The sequence below is a fragment of the Hylobates moloch genome, unplaced genomic scaffold (assembly GCF_009828535.3).
Source record: "Hylobates moloch isolate HMO894 unplaced genomic scaffold, HMol_V3 SCAFFOLD_14, whole genome shotgun sequence".
Lineage (NCBI taxonomy): Eukaryota > Metazoa > Chordata > Mammalia > Primates > Hylobatidae > Hylobates > Hylobates moloch.
Genome location: NW_026652289.1, coordinates 94,961,066 through 94,979,542, shown reverse-complemented (window position 1 = coordinate 94,979,542; position 18,477 = coordinate 94,961,066). Strand labels below are relative to the sequence as shown.

Below are 18,477 nucleotides of genomic sequence, written 5' to 3'. Positions count from 1 at the left end.
GAATTTGCATTTCTTATAGTTCCCAGGTATTTCTGATATGCTGATCCAGGAGCCACACTTTAAGAATCACAGTCTAAGCCAACATTTCTCAACCTTAGCTGCATATTAGAATCATCTGGGGAGCTTTAACAATCCTGATTCACCACACAACCCAGATCCATCCGCTTTTAAGGAATAGAATGTAAGGCAAGTTTCCACTAAGCAGTTCTCTACTTGACTTTTCCCTTTGGCTTAATGATTTTGGGGTCCCAAGATTTATTTTCCTTTCACAAGTTCCAGCACTTTGGGAGGTAGGCGGATCACCTGAGCTCAGGAGTTCAAGACCAGCTGGTAACAGAGCGAGACCTCATCTCTACAAAAAAATACCAAAATTAGCCAGTTGTGGTGGTGCATGCCTGTAGTCTCAGCTACCCAGGAGGCTAAGGTGGGAGAATCACCTGAGCTGGGAGGTTGAGGCTGCAGTGAGCCGAGTTCATGCCACTGCACTTCAGCCTGGGGCACAGAGTGAGACCCTGTCTCAAAAAATAAAAACAAACAAAAACTAGAGCTCTTCTGATAGCCCAGGAGCCAATTTAGACATTCACTAGGCAAAGGGCCACGAGAGGCAGAAGGGAATATTTAGAGATGAAGTCATCCAGTCCATCACAGGTATTCTATAAAAGGGGAACCTAGGCTGCGCACGGTGGCTCACGCCTGTAATCCCAGTACTTTGGGAGGCCAAGGCAGGCAGATCACCTGATGTCAGAAGTTCAAGACCAGTCTGGCCAATGTGATGAAACCCCGTCTCTACTAAAAATACAAAAATTAGCCGGGTGTGGTGGCGGGCACCTGTATTCCCAGCTACTTGGGAGGCTGAGGTAGGAGAATCACTTGAACCTGGGAGGTGGGGGTTGCAGTGAGATGAGATCATGCTATTGCACTCCAGCCCGGGCAACAGGAGCGAAACTCCATCTCAAAACAAAAAGAAAAGGGAGGGTGGGGGAACCTGGCTTGCTGTGGGCAACTAGAAAGTACGAAAAGAGTCCAGAATTGATAGGCAGCAGATGAGGCAGTTCTTACCTCACTGTGCCCCTAAGCTTCAGACCAACCCACATAGCCATCAACAGCAGATATTTGCACTTGGATATCCTAAAAGCATTTCAAACCCACTTCCAAAAGTATTCCCCCCACCCCATTTATCCCATCAACCCCCACCTACTTCGCCTTTGGCACCCAACTCAATAAATAGCCCAGGGCAAGACCCTGGGAATCATACCTCTCCCTTTATCTCCATGTCTTCTAAGTTACCAAATTCTGCTACAAATCTTTTAGATCCATCTCCTTCTCCCTATTTCTTCTGCCACAGTTCAAGCCCTCACTGTCCCTGGATTTTGTTACTACAGATGTCTAACGGGTCTCCTGGCTTCCACTTCTTGACCTGTTTCAACACGTCTGCTGCCCTGCCAGCCACCATAGAGAGCTTTGTAAAACAGAAAGTGTATGTCATTGCCCTATTTATTCTCATTTGTTCTCTACCCCTGGCAGGACAAAGCCCAAAGTCACAAACAGTCCCAATGTATTTATGATTTGGCCTCTGACCTCTTCTCACATGTCATCTGTCACCACTCATAACTTCAGCCAAGCCCAAGTTTTGCAGTTCCTTCAATGCCACCTTTGGCTTTGACACTAATGGCTCACTCTTCCTGGAAGTGCCCCCCTTCTTCTACCCTTTGCCGGGCTAAAATTAATTCACCTAGACTCAGCTCAGGCTGGTATTTTTCCTGGCACCCCTTTTATACCTCCTTTTGATACTTCCATAACATCTTGTGCAAACAAGAGTCACTAGTCACCCTGAACTGTGTCTGCTCACACATCTGTGTCCCTCGTTAAACTATGAGCTGTGGAGTGGTAAGCACACTGTCCTATTCAGCATTTGATATTAAATATTCATCCAACAAATATCTGAGGACCTACTATATGCCAAATATTGTAGATGTAAAGGGTATAGCAGTCAACAAAGCAAAGACACTCCTTGCTATGAAGTGGGAGGTGGCATAAATAAACGAACCTTTACATAGAATGAAAAGTGCTGTGCAGAGAATTAAAACAAACAATAATATGAAAGTGACGGGACAGGCTGGGTGCGGTGGCTCATGCCTGTAATCCCAGCACTTTGGGAGGCCAAAGCAGGTGGATCACCTGAGGTCGGGAGTTTGAGACCAGCCTGACCAACATGGTGAAACCCTGTCTCTACTAAAAATACAAAATTAGCCAGGTGTGGTGGCACGCGCCTGTAATCCCAGCTACTGGGGAGGCTGAGACAGGAGAATTGCTTGAACCCGGGAGGCGGAGGTTGCAGTGAGCCGAGATAGCGCCATTGCACTCCAGCCTGGGCAAGAAAAGCGAAACTCCATCTCAAAAAAAAAAAAAAAAAAAAAAGAGAAAAGAAAAGAAAAGAAAGTGACTGGACAGGTACTTTAGATTGGGTATGTCAGGAAGTCCCGTCTGGGGAAGCGACATTGAAGCTTATAAGTGAATGTCAACAAGGCAGGCATTCTGAGCTTTGGAGAGAAGAGCACTCCAGCAGGGAGGGCCACCAGAGCAAAGTCCGGGAGGGCCACCAGAGCAAAGGCCGGGAGGGCCAAAGGTCCGTGCGCCTTAAAGTGTGGGAAAGTAGTGAAGATGGGGAGACAGGAAGGCAGGGGCCAGATTTACCTTTGCAGGCTGGAGTTTTGATTTTTTTTTTTTTTTTTTTTTTTTTTTTGAGACGGAGTCTCGCTCTATCGCCCAGGTTGGAGTGCAGTGGCACGATCTCGGCTCACTGCAACCTCCGCCTACCCGGTTCAAGCGATTCTACTGCCTTAGCCTCCAGAGTAGCTGGGACGACAGGTGCATGCCACGACGCCCAGCTAATTTTTTGTATTTTTAGTACAGACTTGGTTCCACCATGTTGGCCAGGATGGTCTTGATCTCTTGACCTTGTGATCCGCCCACCTCGGCCATCCAAAGTGCTGGGATTACAGGTATGCGCCATCACACCCGGGCGAGTTTTTATTTTATTCCAAGTGTGATAGAGAGAGGCATGATCTGACATATGTTTTGAAAGATGGCTCCGGGACTGCTATGTGGCTACTGGGCTGTCCGGAGAGGAAACTGAGACCCGTTTGGAGGAGAGAGAAGTTGGTGGCCTGGATAGGGTGGTGGCAGCAGTTCTGGAGAAAGTAGATGGATCTGGGTTATGTGGTGCGTTAGAGTGGCCAGGAACAAATGAAAGGCAGATTAATTAGGGTGACCCTTAGATTTCTGGCTGCATGCAACACTCGGGTAGTTACTGGGGAACCGAGCAGACGCTCAGACACTTCCGAGCCTTGAGAAATCCGTTCTCCCGCCAGGCTTCCGTGTGAGTTAAAGTCGGGCAGCCGGAAAGCGACAGGCTCAGACCCGCAGCCGGTGGCCTCGTAGCGCCGGGACGCCTGTACACCGGCAGAGCGCGGGGACTCTCCGAGCCCGGCGCGGGGGTTTCCGCATCTTACGGGCGGGGCCGGAAGAGGAAGTCGCGCTGCCGTGGCGGCCCCTGTAGCAGCGGCGGTCCCGTGGTAGCCCAGCCGGCCGCGTCTGTCCGGTCCGGCCCGGCCACGGAGGCAGCGCAGCGGCGGGACCCCGAGCCCACCCCGCCGAGTGAGCTGCGCCGCACCGTGCTCCCCCACCCGGCACCCACCAGTCAGATGGGGCCGCAGCGGCGGCTGTCCCCTGCCGGGGCCGCCCTACTCTGGGGCTTCCTGCTCCCGCTGGTAAGGGGGCGGGAAGGCGTGCAGGCCTCCCAGGGGCTGGGCGGGGCCGGGGCCAAGGCCGGGGCTCCCTTCCCCTACTCCCCGCCCGGCCTCCCCTCTGCCCGCGCCTCCGCGGCCTGCTCTCGCGCTCCTCTTTCCTCCCCTCCCCTTCCCATTACTCATCTCTTTCCTTCCAGCCTTCTCTTTTCCACCCTCTTTCCCCCAACTTTACCGCCCCCCACTCTGTTCCCGCCCGTTGAAGTCCGGCGAAATACCTACCCCAAAAAGATCAGAGGAGCCCCTTAGGTTACATTGACCTTGGTGCTTCTCGATAGTTGCTCACTGTCCCAGCATGTTTAAAATTGACCTCTGGGTTTTATTGTCTAAGCCTTTCTTACCGCTTCTTACCCTTGGGAAGAAAAAAAAAATTATACAAGGCGCCAGGATGTTTAGCGGTTCGAGGACTGCACTTTAATTGCACTAACACGGATGTCTTTTTAAAATTTCCTTCCCCCACTGTAGTTCCTGCTTCGCCTTAGGGCTCATTTGATTCTGTTATGAGGGTTTTTTTTTTTTTTGGGGGGGGGGTTGTTTTGTAATAGTAATTTAAAATAACTTTTAAAAGAAGACACCAAAATGTAATGCTTTTAGTGGTTTTCAGTTTTCTGTCTAATTTAAAGGGATGGGTGGGGAGCGTCGGTTAAATATAAATAAATATGTGTTCGTAGATTTGTTTTCATAGTTACAGAGAATAATAGTGTTTTAAAATTCAGCCTCAAGTAATTCGAGCTTCAGTGTGGGAGTGGGGTGTCAGGAACACGGTGTTTCAGTTTTTCTTTCTAGTGACTTTTACTGAGGGAGTTTCAGGTTGGAAACTTATGCGTGTTATTTATTACAGAATTGGTGTCGTGTAAGCTTGTTTCGTTCTACTAGAATGTGTGATTTCTTTGAAAGACTGTTTTGCTGACTCTCCAGTTCAAGGGGTTAGTATTAGTGAATACAAAAGTGTCTTTAATATTTATTGGAAAACCAAAATCTAAGCCAAAAAGTGCCTTTTGGTGTATTCATAACTTTGACAGGCAACATCAGGAACCAGAGAGAATGTATCTAAAAATTGCTGGGGGAGGGGAGTTCCGTATAAAAAGAGCAACAAAGTAGCAGTGTTAGTCGGAGTCTTTAAGGTGTTTACTGTGTAATCAGACAGATAATACTTATGTCCAAAAGATATTCAGATAGTGTGTAGATGTATGCAAAACTATAACCTAGATATAAAACTTTTCAAAGTGTTTTTGCACTCATTTTCATTTGACTCTCTTGAGCTGATTTTAAGAATGAATATATATCACATTCGTACTAATCCCTTCTCAACATAAATTAATAACTTAGTGATACATCAGTTCCTCATAAACTCACAATGAAATTCTTATTAAAGGCCCTGAGCCCTCTCACCAGAAAACTCTACTTAAGTAGACTTGTCATATGATTTCATAGCCTTCACAAATCTAAAGATCGTCCCTGTTCTAAATTGTATCTAGGCTGTCTCCCACGTTCTGGATTTTAGGCCTTTTATATTGCACCTGTGTACTTTGTTGTACCTCACCATGGTAATCTCAGGTTCTATACTCCGGTTCTAGGGTTGTTGTGAAGATTAAGTAACATTTTTCTTTTTTTTTTTTTTGAGACGGAGTTTTGCTCTCGTTGCCCAGGCTGGAGTGCAATGGTGCGATCTTGGCTCACCACAACCTCCGCCACCCAGGTTCAACAATTCTCCTGCCTCAGCCTCCCGAGTAGCTGGGATTACAGGGATGCGCCATCACACCTGGCCAATTTTTTTTGTATTTTTAGTAGAGATGGGGTTTCTCCATGTAGGTCAGGCTGGTCTCGAACTCCTGACCTCAGGTGATCCGCCCACCTCGGCCTCCCAAAGTGCTGGGATTACAGGCATGAGCTACCACGCCCAGCCTAAGTAACATTTTTCTACTCTGCAAATGTTTGGTGTGCATCTTATTATATGGTATGTAATGTCCTGATGACCGAATAAACTGACAATATCTGTTTAAATTGTAAGGATCTTTTTTCGATACCAGCTAGTATCACTGATTTTTCTATTTCTTGTTGATTTCTTTATGGATTTGTTTTCTTCTTGGTTCCTCCTTCCTTTAATTTACTGAGATGGTGTTTCTCTTTCTCGTGTTCTGAGAACTTGGGTAGATGTGGTTTCCTTTTCCTCAACTGGAGTTCTCCTTTCTCCTTTCTGGATACCTAGTTTCTTTCCTCCAACTCTGTCTGAAGTCTTCTACCATTTTCTCCCTGAAGCCCTTTGTTTATTCCTCTTCCCTAATTTTACAGCTCTAGGTAGCCTTTCTGAGTTCACTTGATTAGTGATGCCAGCTCAATCATTTCGTTTCTCCTCTCTGGGCTCTTAAAACTGGCACTACTTCCCCTTAGTCATGTAATAACAGGGCCAACATACTCCTCTATAATAGAAGCAGCACATAGTCTTCAGAAACCAGTGGCACATCCATCTAGAAGAGGCAGAGGATTTAGTATTGGAAAGGCCTTTAAAGATCATTTAGCCTATCCTCCTTATCTTGTCATCTTCACATCAGAGTGACCTTACTGTGTATTTTGAACTGAAGCTACAGCACATCTGGCTGTTTTAATATTTTTTAAACCCATTAGGTCTAGAAATAAAATGAGTGCCTAGCAGGTAGGTAGCTGTGTCTTGACCTTGCCATAAGTACATTTTATTTTTTGGTTTTTTGGTTTTTTGGTTTTTTTTTTTTTTTGAGATGGAGTCTTGCTCTGTCACCCAGGCTGGATTGCAATGGTGCGATCTCAGCTTGCTGCAGCCTCCACCTCCCGGGTTCAAGTGATTCTCCAGCCTCAGCCTCCCAAGTACCTGGGATTACAGGTGCCTGCCACCACACCTGGCTAATTTTTGTAATTTTAGTAGAGATGGGGTTTCACCATGTTGCCCAGGCTGGTCTCGAACTCCTGACCTCAGGTGATCTTCCTGCCTTGGCCTCCCAAAGTGCTGGGATTACAGACATGAGTCACCATGCCCGGCTGCCATAATTACATTTTGCACCTCTCCTTCCCCAGTTCAACCCTGACCCTGGGCCCCAATGGTTAGAACTTTATTTTGCAGTGTGGACCCAGTCATGGGATTCTGTTTCAAAGACAATGGATGATATTTATGCTGGCTCTGTCTTTTTTTTTTTTTTTTTTTTTGAGATGGAGTCTTGCTCTGTAGCCTAGGCTGGAGTGCAGTGGCCCTATCTCAGCTCACTGCAACCTCTGCCTCCTGGGTTCTAGCAATTCTCCTGCCTCAGCCTCCCGAGTAGGATTACAGGCGCACGTCGTGATGCCCGGCTAATTTTTTGTATTTTAGAAGAGACGGTGTTTCACTGTGTTGCCCAGGCTGGTCTCGAACTGCTGAGCTCAGGAAATCCACCCACCTCGGCCTCCCAAAGTGCTAGGATTACAGGCGTGAGCCACTGCTTTTGGCCCTGGCTCTTTTTATTTTATTTTATTATTATTATTTTTTGAGATGGGGTTTCACTTTGTTGCCCAGGCTGGAGTGCAATGGCACGATCCCAGCTCATCACAACCTCTGCTTCCCGGGTACAAGCAATTCTCCTGCCTCAGCCTCCCGAGTGGCTGGGATTACAGGCATGCGCCACCACGCCCAGCTAATTTTGTATTTTTAGTAGAGACGGAGTTTCTCCACATTGGTCAGGCTACTCTCAAACTCCTGACCTCAGGTGATCTGCCTGCCTCGTCCTCCCAAAGTGTGGGGTTGAAGGTGTGAGCCACTGTGCCCGGCAGCTCTGTCTTTTTAAATTGCTTCAAAGTTATTTGAAGAATCCTGAGTCTTCCTCATAGTGTCTTTATAAAAGTTCTGTTTTGGAGGATTGCTTGAGGCTAGGAGTTTGAGACCAGCCTAGTCAACATAGCAAGACCCCACCTCTACAAAAAATTAAAAAATTGACTGAGCGTGGTGGCTTGTGTCTCTAGTCCCAGCTACTTGGGAGGCTGAGGTAGGAGGATCACTTAAGCCCAGGAGTTTGAGGTTGCAGCTAGCTATGATCGCGCCACTGTACTCCAGCCTGGGTGACAGAAGACCATGTCTCTAAAAACACACACCCACAAATGAAAAAATAGTTTTGTTGATTTTTTTTCTTCAAAGAATTTGAAGTAGCATATAGCTGCATCTTGAACTTGATACAATGAAATGATAATCAGGATCCCCAGCGGAAAAATCTGTTGCTGAAAATTTGCCTTCCTTTTGTATACTATACCAACTCAAAGAATCTTCAATTCTTTCTCTTCTGCTCTGTTCTGTCAACCTCCAGGGGAAAGTAGGTATGTTCTACTACCCAGGCAGTAAGAAATCTGCTGAGCTGCTGTGCTGTGGAATGAATTATGTCCCCCACAACCCCAACAGCCCCACCCAAAATTCATATGGTGAAGCCATAACCCCCAGTGTATTGATATTTGGAGATGGATCCTTCAGGAGATCATTAGGTTTAGATGAGCTCATGAAGATGGGACCCTCATGATAGGATTAGCGCCATTTTAAGAAAAGACATCAGGCCGGGTGTGGTGGCTCATGCTTGTAATCCCAGCATTTTGGGAGGCCGAGGCAGGTGGATCCTGAGGTCAGGAGTTCGAAACCAGCCTGGCCAACATGATGAAACCCCGTCTCTACTAAAAATACAAAAATTAGCCGGGCATGGTGGTGGGCCCCTGTAGCCCCAGCTACGCGGGAGGCTGAGGCGGGAGAATCACTGGAACCCAGGAGGCAGAGGTTGCAGTGAGCCAAGATAGTGCCACTGCACTCCAGCCTGGGCGACAGAGCAAGACTGTCTTGGGGGAAAAAAAAAAGACATCAGAGAGCTTTCTCTCTCTCTTTGCCATGTGAGGACACAGTGAGAAGGTAGCTATCTATAAGCCAGGAAGAGAGCCTTCACTAGAAACTGGCCCAACTGGCACCTGATCCAGAACTGTGAGAAAATAAATTTCTGTTGTTTAAACCACCCAGTTTGTGGTACTTTGTTATGGAGCCTGAGCTGACTAAGACATGCTAGGTTTATGACATTTCCTCCTTTTAACTTTCAGGTTCTTCACAATTTTTGTTTTACCTTGCCTCTGAACTGTCTGTGATTTCTACAGCCCATTGGCTCCTTTCTAGGTCACTGATGGCTATATATCTCTTTCCCAAAATACAACACCTATAATCTCCTTTGAGACTCAAAAAATCCTGAGAAGGTTTAGGAAAATTATGACTTATCGTAGATCACATAGAAAGTCATGAAAAATAGGAGTAGAACCAAGGTCTTTTGGTATTTTTCCACTAAATTAGGCAATAATAATTTTTCTTTTTTTCTTATTAATGTAATGTAAATATGTTATATATGTTTTGATAGAGACAGAATCTTGCTATATTGCCCTGGCTAGTCTCAAACTCCAGGGTTCAAACAGTCCTCCTACCTCAGCCTCTCAAAGTGCTAGGATTACAGGTTTGAGCCACTGTACCCAGCTAATAATTTTTTTCTGAATCAAAAATAGGGCACAAGACTGATAGGATAAATTTGTGAACTTTATTTATAAGAAAATGCTAAAAAATAGGAAAAGTTGGCCAGGCATGGTGGCTCATGCCTGTAATACCAGCACTTCGGGAGGCTGAGGCAGGAGGATTGCTTGAGGCCAGAAGTTTGAGGCCAGGCTGCGCAGTATAATAGTAAGACCCCATCTTTAGAAAAACTTTATAAATTATCTGGGTACAGTGGATCATGCCTGTAGTCCCAGCTGCTCAGGAGGGTGAGGCGAGTCACCCAGGAGTTGAAGGCAGCAGTGAGCTGTGACCATGCCACTGTTCTGTAGCCTGGGTGACAGAGTGAGATCCTGTAGATAGATAGATAGATAGACAGACAGACAGACAGACAGACAGACAGACAGACAGATAGATAGATATGCTTATTATGTATTTGATCAGTTGTTTAAAATCACCTGAAATTTGGTCTGTTTATGAAAATCCAAACCATAAAGTCTCCAAGTATAGGCCCTTCCCTCAAGATAGTAAAAGACTCGTCCCAGCCGGGTAATTTTTTGTATTTTAGTAGGGGTCTCGGTGATCCTAGTTCCTCTGGTTGATCCGGCCCCGGCCTCTTTTAAGTTGATTGTTTTTCGGCCAGAATTTGCCAAGCTTTACCGTGCCCTATGGTCTTAAATCAGTTCTGACTTAAGTATTTATATTACTTGCCTGGCCTTGTAGGCATTTGAGTTTGTGAATTCTAATGTAAATCATAAATGGCTGGGCATGATGGCTCACGCCTATAATCCCAGCACTTTGGGAGGCCGAGGCAGGCAGATCACGAGGTCAAGAGATCGAGACCATCCTGGCCAACATGGTGAAACCCCATCTCTACTAAAAATACAAAAAAATTGGCCAGGCGGGCGCCTGCTCTAGTCTCAGCAACTCGGGAGGCTGAGGCAGGAGAATGGCGTGAACCTGGGAGGCAGAGCTTGCAGTGAGCCGAGATGCACTGCACTCTAGCCTGGATGACAGAGTGAGACTCCGTCTCAAAAAAACACAAAAATTAGCTGGGCGTGATGGTGCACACCTGTGGTGCTAGCTGCTCGGGAGGCTGAGGCAGGAGAATCGCTTGAACCCGGGAGGTGGAGGTTGCAGTGAGCCGAGGTCACTCGCCACTGCACTCCAGCCTGGCAACAGAGCGAGACTCCGTCTCAAAAATAATAATAATAATAATAATAAATTCTATAAAAGTTGAGATATTAAGTAGCAACATTATTTAGAGAAAACCAGGAAGAAGGCTGGATCTAGGTAACAAGTGGATTATAAGCCCCATGAAGCAGGAACCCTACCTAACTCATACTCTGCTGTCTCCCCTAACGTCTCATAGATTGCAGAGTATTGAATGAATGAATAATGAATGAATAGTTGCCTTGTCTTCTCCCCACACCGTGCTAAAGCTAAGGGGTGCATTCTGTGTTGCCAGATTGTCCAGATGGAAGGATGATCCTGTTCCTGCTTTTCCCATGGCCCACAGACAACTTTGACTCCCTGTAAATCCCTATTTGATGTCCTAGCTCCCACTTAGTCACTATTTAAATAATTACTCATAATCTCTGGAAATCTATTTGTAGTCACTTTCAGGGCATCGTTTTCATAAATCTTGAATACTGGATGTAGGAATAGAAACAATGTGTGTTGTCTTGATTATATAAGTTATTAGAGAGGAAAGAGTGAATGATGAGAAAGTTTTAGGCCTGACTTTGGAACATGTGTCATTCAGACAACCCCAACTCCGCCTTTCCTGCAGGAGCTCCTTTCAATTCTTTTATTGTGTTGCTGTTGACTTAAAACTGACACCTGTGTAAAAGAGAAAGATGCTTGTAAAGAAAGGGATATCTCTTACATTGCTATGATGTAAGGGCAGGTGACTGTTGCTGCTTCAAATTTACCAGTGATTACATTGTAACTTTATATATTCTGGTTTATGAATACAGATTTTAAAAAATTGCTAGTTCTCATTCTAAATAAATTGTTTATTAACAACATTTGTCCCCCAAGCCCTCCCCCTATTTGGTAACTAAAAATGGAAGCATGCATAGTTTAATTTGTACATTTTATTTATTTATTTATTTATTTATTTGTTTGTTTATTTATAAGATGGAGTTTCACTCTTGTTGCCCAGGCTGGAGTGCAATGGCACGATCTCAGCTCACTGCAACCTCCGCCTCCTGGGTTCAAGCGACTCTCCTGCCTCAGCCTCCCAAGTAGCTAGGATTACAGGCATGTGCCACCACTCCTGGCTAATTTTGTATTTTTAGTAGAGATGGGTTTTCTCCATTTCGGTCAAGCTGGTCTCAAACTCCCGACCTCATGTGATCTGCCTGCCTCAGCCTCTCAAAGTGCTGGGATTACAAGCGTGAGCCACCACGCCCAGCCAATTTGTACCTTTTATAAAGAAAATTTACATAGGGGTTAATTGGAGAGAGAGAGTTATAGTCACATTCAAATATTGTCTCTTTAAATTGAAGACAAGTATGTCTAATGGAAAACAATACAAATAACATGAACCAGGTTTAACTTACAGACTGTGTAGGGGAGTGTTGAAACTGGGACCCAGTGACGCATCTACTGAAGAGTTTTGAATAAACTCATGAGAGGAATGGGAGAACTGCTTTCCAAACACAAATGTCTGTGCCATCAGACTGCAGATGCATTGTGACTGTAATCTCTTGAGAAAACTCCTAAGAGGACCCTTGTACTGTCTAGAAGACTATCTAGTTTCACTACTATTCATAATAAAGACTATAACCATGTACTCTGGACCAACATCAGAGCATCACCTGAAACCTTGTTAGAAATGCATAATCATGCCAAGAATAAGTGCAAGTAAGAACTGCTGGATCAGAATCTGCATTTTTTTTTTTTAGATGGAGTCTCCTCAACTTTTGCCCTGGCTGGAGTGCAGTGGCACGATCTTGGCTCACTGCAACCTCTGCCTCCTGGGTTCAAGCGATTCTTCTACCTCAGCCTCCTGAGTAGCTGGGAGTACAAGCACACACCACCATCCCCAGCTAATGTTTGTATTTTTAGTAGGGATGAGGTTTCACCATATTGGTAGGGCTGGTCTCGAACTCCTGACCTCAGGTGATCTGCCTGCCTTGGCCTCCCAAAGTGCTGGGATTACAGGTGTGAGCCACTGCACTGGCTAGAGTTGTCCTTTTTTTAGATTTTCGAAATCTTTTGACACTTGTCATAGCAAAAGCTATTTAGTAGAAAAATGATCAAAGGAATAGGCAACATTAAGATATATTTAAACATTAAAATTGTTCTTTGCTTCCCAGGCTGGATCATGGCCACTCACTCACTGCAACCCCACCCAGGTTCACACCATTCTTTTCCTCACCTCTGATACTGGACTACAGGCCCCCACCATCCTAGTAGAGACGGGGTTTCACCGTGTTAGCCAGGATGGTCTCGATCTCCTGACTTCGTGATCCACCTGCCTCAGCCTCCCAAAGTGCTGGGATTACAGGCATGAGCCACCACGCCCAGCCGTTTTTGTTTTTGTTTTTGTTTTTTTTAATTGAGACAGAGTATCCCTCTGTCGCCCAGGCTGGAGTGCAGTGGCTCAGTCTCGGCTCACTGCAACTTCCACCTCCCGGGTTCAAGCAATTCTCAGGCCTCAGCCTCCCGAGTAGCTGGGATTATAGGCGCCTGCCACCATGCCTGGCTAATTTTTGTATTTTTAGTAGAGACGGGGTTTCGCCATGTTGGCCAGGCTGGAAACATTAAAATTCTTTAATTTGAAAAGAAAATAATAGGGAATATGATTGAAGTCAGTTGATCTGGACAAAATAAATTAAAATTGTTCATGAGATCCCAGAATACCATAACAGGCACCTCATAAAGTCAGAGAAAAAGGAAGTAGAACTTCACAGTATGGGCTAGTAAACTTGCTTCCTTTGTGTGTAAGGATCCAATAAGATGCTGAATATAAAGGTGCTGTTGTGAGCTTGATTTGATGGCCCTGGAGAACACTCGATTCCAGGACCAGTCTGAAGGAATTGGCCTGTAAAAGGAAGATTGGGGGTGAGCAGTAAGGAGCATTTGTCATAGGGAAAGGAGTTCCATGAGCTCTACAGTCCTAGAATTGGGAGTATTTAGAAGAGTATAAGGAAAGGATTTAGGATGTGGGAAGAACTGATTGGTTATTAGAGGAGCTTGAGAAGTGGTAGGAAACCCATGCCAGTATTGTAGAAGGGAAGGAGTTAACAGCTAATGCAGAGAAATATGTGATCATTATTAAAACTGCAGTGTGATGGTTGGGCACTGAGAATGAGATGGTTGGGGATCTAGCTGTGTGAAGGGACTTGAAGTGACAGCAGATTTGAAAGACTGCTGATCTTGGTTTTAGAGAGCTCAGTTCTAGTCCTGAGACTGACCTCATTCTTTTGGTCGTTTTGGATCTGTTTCATATATAAGATGAAGAGACTAGATTATGTTATTTCTAAATCCCTTCTACCTCTTCAATGATTTTTTTTCAATTGATATGGGGTCTGGCTATGTTGCCCAGGCTTGTCTCAAACTCCTGGCCTCAAGCGATCTTCCCACCTCAGCTTCCCAATGTGCTGGGATTCCAGGTATGAGCTACCATGCCCAGCCTCTTTTAGCTCTTGATAATAAACTTTTTACTAAAAGAAGTTTTTTTAAGGTTTTAATGAAGTCATAGAAGACCAGACCACAGTTGATTATAAAGGAAAATTCAGACAGTCTGGAGCATGTCTCTAATTTGGAAGGTGAAAAGGAAGGATCTTTGTCAAATGATCTAATACTAGTATGAGTGGATCACCTAATTTGGCACTTCTAATGTTCAAACAGACCCTGACTTTTTTTTTTTTTTTTTTTTTTGAGACGGAGTCTCACTCTGTCAGGCTGGAGTGCAGTGGCACGATCTCAGCTCACTGCAAACTCCGCCTCCCGGGTTCACGCCATTCTCCTGCCTCAGCCTCCAGAGTAAATGGGTCTACAGGTGCCCGCCACCACGCCCTGCTAATGTTTTTGTATTTTTAGTAGGGATGGGGTTTCACCATGTTAACCAGGATGGTCTTGATCTCCTGACCTCGTGATCTGCCCACCTCGGCCTCCCAAAGTACTGGGATTACAAGCATGAGCCACCACGCCCAGCCCAGACCCTGACTTTCAAGCCCATTTTCTGTATGTTTCCCAACTTAATTGACACAGCACTGTGGTTTCCACTATTCTGTTCTTTTATAGCCTTGTTACTCAAGGTGTGGTCCATTGACCATCAGCATCACCTAGGAGCTTATTAGAAATGCAGAATATCAGGCCAAGCATGGTGGCTCATACCTGTAATCCCAGCACTTTGAGAGGCTGAGGTGGGAGGATCACTTGAGGCCAGGAGTTTGAGACCAGCCTGAGTACATGGCGAGATCGTGTCTCCTATAAGCACTGCTCCTGTAGCAGTGGTTCTCAAACTTGAACTGATATCAGAATCTCCAGAAGGGCTTGTTAAAACATAAATTGGTCAGAACTTCTGATTCAGTAGGTCTGGAATGGGGCCCAAGAATTTGCTTTTTCTTCTTCTTTTTTTTTTTTTTTTTTGAGACAGGGTGTCCTTCTGTCACCTAGGCCCTAGGCTGAAGTGCAGTGGCATGGTCATGGGTCCCTGCAGCCTCAGCCTCCAAGCCTCAAGCAATCCTTTCACCTCAGCCTCTGGAGTAGCTGGGCCTATAGGTACACGCCTGTACACCAAGCTAATTTTTTATTTTTTTTGTAGAAACGAGATCACTCCATATTGCCCAGACTGGTCTAGAACTCCTGGCCTCAAGTCGCCCTCCAGCATTGGCCTGCCAAAGTGCTGGGATTGCAGGCGTGAGCCACCATGCCCTTCCAAATTTGCTTTTTTTTTTTTTTTTTTTTTGAGACAGAGTCTTGTTCTGTCGCCCGGGCTGGAATGCAGTGGCGCGATCTTGGTTCACTACAACCTCCGCCTCCCGGGTTCAAGCGATTCTCCTGCCTCAGCCTTTTGAGTAGTTTGAGACTATAGGCACGTGCCACCGCGCTCGGCTGACTTTTTTATTTTTAGTAGAGACGAGGTTTCACCTTCTTAGCCAGGATGGTTTCGATCTCCTGACCTTGTGATCCTCCTGCCTAGGCCTCCCAAAGTGCTGGGATTACAGGTGTGGGCCACCATGCCCGGCTCCGAATTTGCGTTTTTTTGGTTGTTGTTTTTGTTTTGTTTTCGTCTCTGTTTTTTGAGACCAAGTTTCACTCTTGTTGCCCAGGGTGGAGCGCAATGGCTCGATCTCGGCTCACCGCAACCTCCGCCTCCTGGGTTCAAGTTATTCTCCTGCCTCAGTCTCCCGAGTAGCTGGGATTACAGGCATGGGCTACCATGCCCGGCTAATTTTTTATTTTTAGTAGAGACAAGGTTTCTCCATGTTGGTCAGGCTGGTCTCGAACACCCAACCTCAGGTGATCCGCCCACCTCGGCCTGCCACAGTGCTGGGATTACAGGCATGAGCCACCACGCCTGGCCAATTTGCATTTTTAATACCTTAAAAACTATTAACGTTTTTGCTAGGAAGTCTTTGGCTTTAATTACTTCCTGCTCATGATTATCTGTTTCAAGTTTGCTTTTAATCTCCACAGTAAGACTATACTTTCTTGTTTTGTGTTATTTTTTCAACAGCTTTATTGACGTATAATTTGCATACCAAACAATTCACCCATTTAAAATGTATAAGTCAATAATGTTTAGTATATTCACAGATACGTGCAACTATCACCACAGCCAATTTTGTAACGTTTTCATCATCAGAAAAGGAAACTCAATAGGTAGAGCACTGAGGAATTTTAGGGCAGTGAAACTTATGTAGTACAATGCTGTAATAATGGATATGTGTCATTGTACACTTATCAAAACCCATAGGATGTACAACACCAAGAAAGAGCCCTAATGTAAACTATGGGCTTTGGATGATAACGATGTGTCAACGGAGGTTCATCAGTTGTAACAAATGTACCACTCTGCTGTGGGATATTGATAGTGGGAGAGGCTACACATGTGTAGGATAAGAGGCTATATCGAAACTCTGTATTCTCTGCTTTATTTTGCTGTGAAACTAAAACTGCTCTAAAATAAAGTCTTTTAAGAAAGAAAGAAGTCCGGCGTGGTGGCTCATGCCTGTGATCCCAGCACTTTGGGAGGCCAAGATGGGTGGATCGTCTGAGGTCAGGAGTTTGAGACCAGCCTGACCAACATGGTGAAACCCCGTCTCTACTAAAAATACAAAAATTAGCCAGTCGTGGTGGTGGGCGCCTGTAATCCCAGCAACTCAGGAGGCTGAGGCAGGACTGAACCCTGCTTGAAGGCTGCTTGAACCCGGGAGGTGGAGATTGCAGTGAGCCAAGATCACGCCATTGCACTCCAGCCTGGGCTTTAGAGTGAGACTCCGTCTCAAAAAAAAAAAAAAAAAAAAGGAAGAAACTCCGTATCCTTTAGCTGTACCCGTTATCTCCACATCCCACCAGGACCCAAGTAACCACTAATCTTCCAACCATTAATCTTTTGTATTTCTATTGCATAAGTACTTGGCAAGGTGCTAGATATATTTATTAAGAGATTAATATGTATAAACAGTTGCATCATCTTAATCCTTATCGTAACTGTGAGGTCTGAGTGTTTATTGTTATCTCAAAGCTGAGGATACTGAAACTTAAGATAGGTTAAATAACTTGTAACATAACCAGTAAATGATGAAACTAGCATTGTATCCTTGTACTATCATTTCAAAACTCATGCTCTTAACCTTTCTACCATATCTATTATAGTAAACTGAATTTTCGAAGCTATGCAATATCTATGGGAAATTTTACTAAGATATTTAAAATGTCATGGAAAGGCTTAACTTGTTTGGGCCTGCTGGCTCCCTCACAAAATTTGCTGCATGTTCTTTTCTTTTAATAGCCTCTTTATGTATCTCTCCACATTTTTCCTCAAGCTCATATAAATGCACAGATACATTGTAGGGGCTTCTTGAGGGGTCATTATATAACAATAGGATTATGCTATAAATATCACTCTGAAGCTCAGTATGGACATCTTCTGTTTCTAGAAATAGATCTAGCTCTTTGTTTTGAGTAGCTGTGTACTGTGCATATCATAATGTAACAGTTACCTTATTGGTGGAAGTTGGGATTTTTTGCTATTACATAGAATATTGCAGTTAATATCGTTATACATTTATCTTTGTGCTTTTGCATACTATATCTGTAGATATGAATCACAAGATTCTATGTGTCACAATTTTTGATAGATGCTGCTCATTTTTTATTAAAAAGGTTATACCACTTGAGCAGCAGCATGCACAGTTAAGACCCAGAAGATCCTGATCTGGGTATCTTTCCTCTCCACAAGGAGGTTAATGGAATGGCTGGATCCGGATGTATAGCAGATAAAGGACAAGGTCAGTCTAGGATACCTTGTGTAAAAAACACAAGAAGTCCTCAAAGACAAATGGAGTCTTGTTTTTTGTTTTTTGGGTTTTTTTTTTTTTTTTCAGATGGAGTCTTGCTCTGTTGCACAGGCTGGAGTGCAGTGGCACGATCTCGGCTCACTGCAACCTCCACTCCCCAGGTTCAAGCGATTTTCCTGCCTCAGCCTCTTGAGTAGCTAGAATTACAGGCGCCCACTACCACACCCAGCTAATTTTTGTATTTTTAGTACAGACAGGGTTTCACCATGTTGATCAGGATGGTCTCAAACTCCTGACCTCAGGTGGTCCACCCACCTCGGCCTCCTGAAGTGCTGGAATGACAAGTGTGAGCCACTGTGCCCGGCCTAATTTTTGTATTTTTAGTAGAGATGAGGTTTCACCATATCAGCCAGGCTGGTCTTGAACTCCTGACCTCAGGTGATCCACCTGCCTCAGCCTCCCAAAGTGCTAGGATTACAGGCATGAGTCTTGTATAAAGGATACAAAGAGCCAGCTAGAAGAGGCTCTAAATGACCAAATTTGGAACAATTTGAATATCAAACAAACCATTGTAATTATACCACACTGAAATTTTAAAAAAATTAATGCACCTCTACCGATACTAAAAGATGGTAGGGGACAGAGCAAAGCTCTTTTAAAAAGAAGGATATGGCTGGGTGCAGTGGCT

At 44.9% G+C, this 18,477-nt stretch overlaps 1 protein-coding gene across 5 annotated transcripts in view; it reads left to right on the top strand.

Annotated features, from left to right (window-relative positions):
• Window positions 1-3,512: 3,512 nt before the first annotated feature.
• Window positions 3,513-18,477, top strand: part of SPPL2A (signal peptide peptidase like 2A) — a 59,600-nt gene continuing 44,635 nt past the window's right edge. Inside the window, exons 1-2 of one of the 5 annotated variants that reach the window (XM_032174506.2) lie at window positions 3,743-3,770; window positions 4,648-4,732. Coding sequence is in view for 4 of the 5 variants with exons in the window: in XM_032174508.2 (XP_032030399.1) it covers window positions 3,705-3,770 (66 nt within the window). In the remaining variant the exon portion in view is untranslated. Of the gene's footprint in view, window positions 3,771-4,647; window positions 4,733-18,477 lie in introns of all 5 variants that reach the window. The other 4 variants (XM_032174508.2, XM_058427412.1, XM_032174502.2 and 1 more) reach the window with 4 other exon arrangements.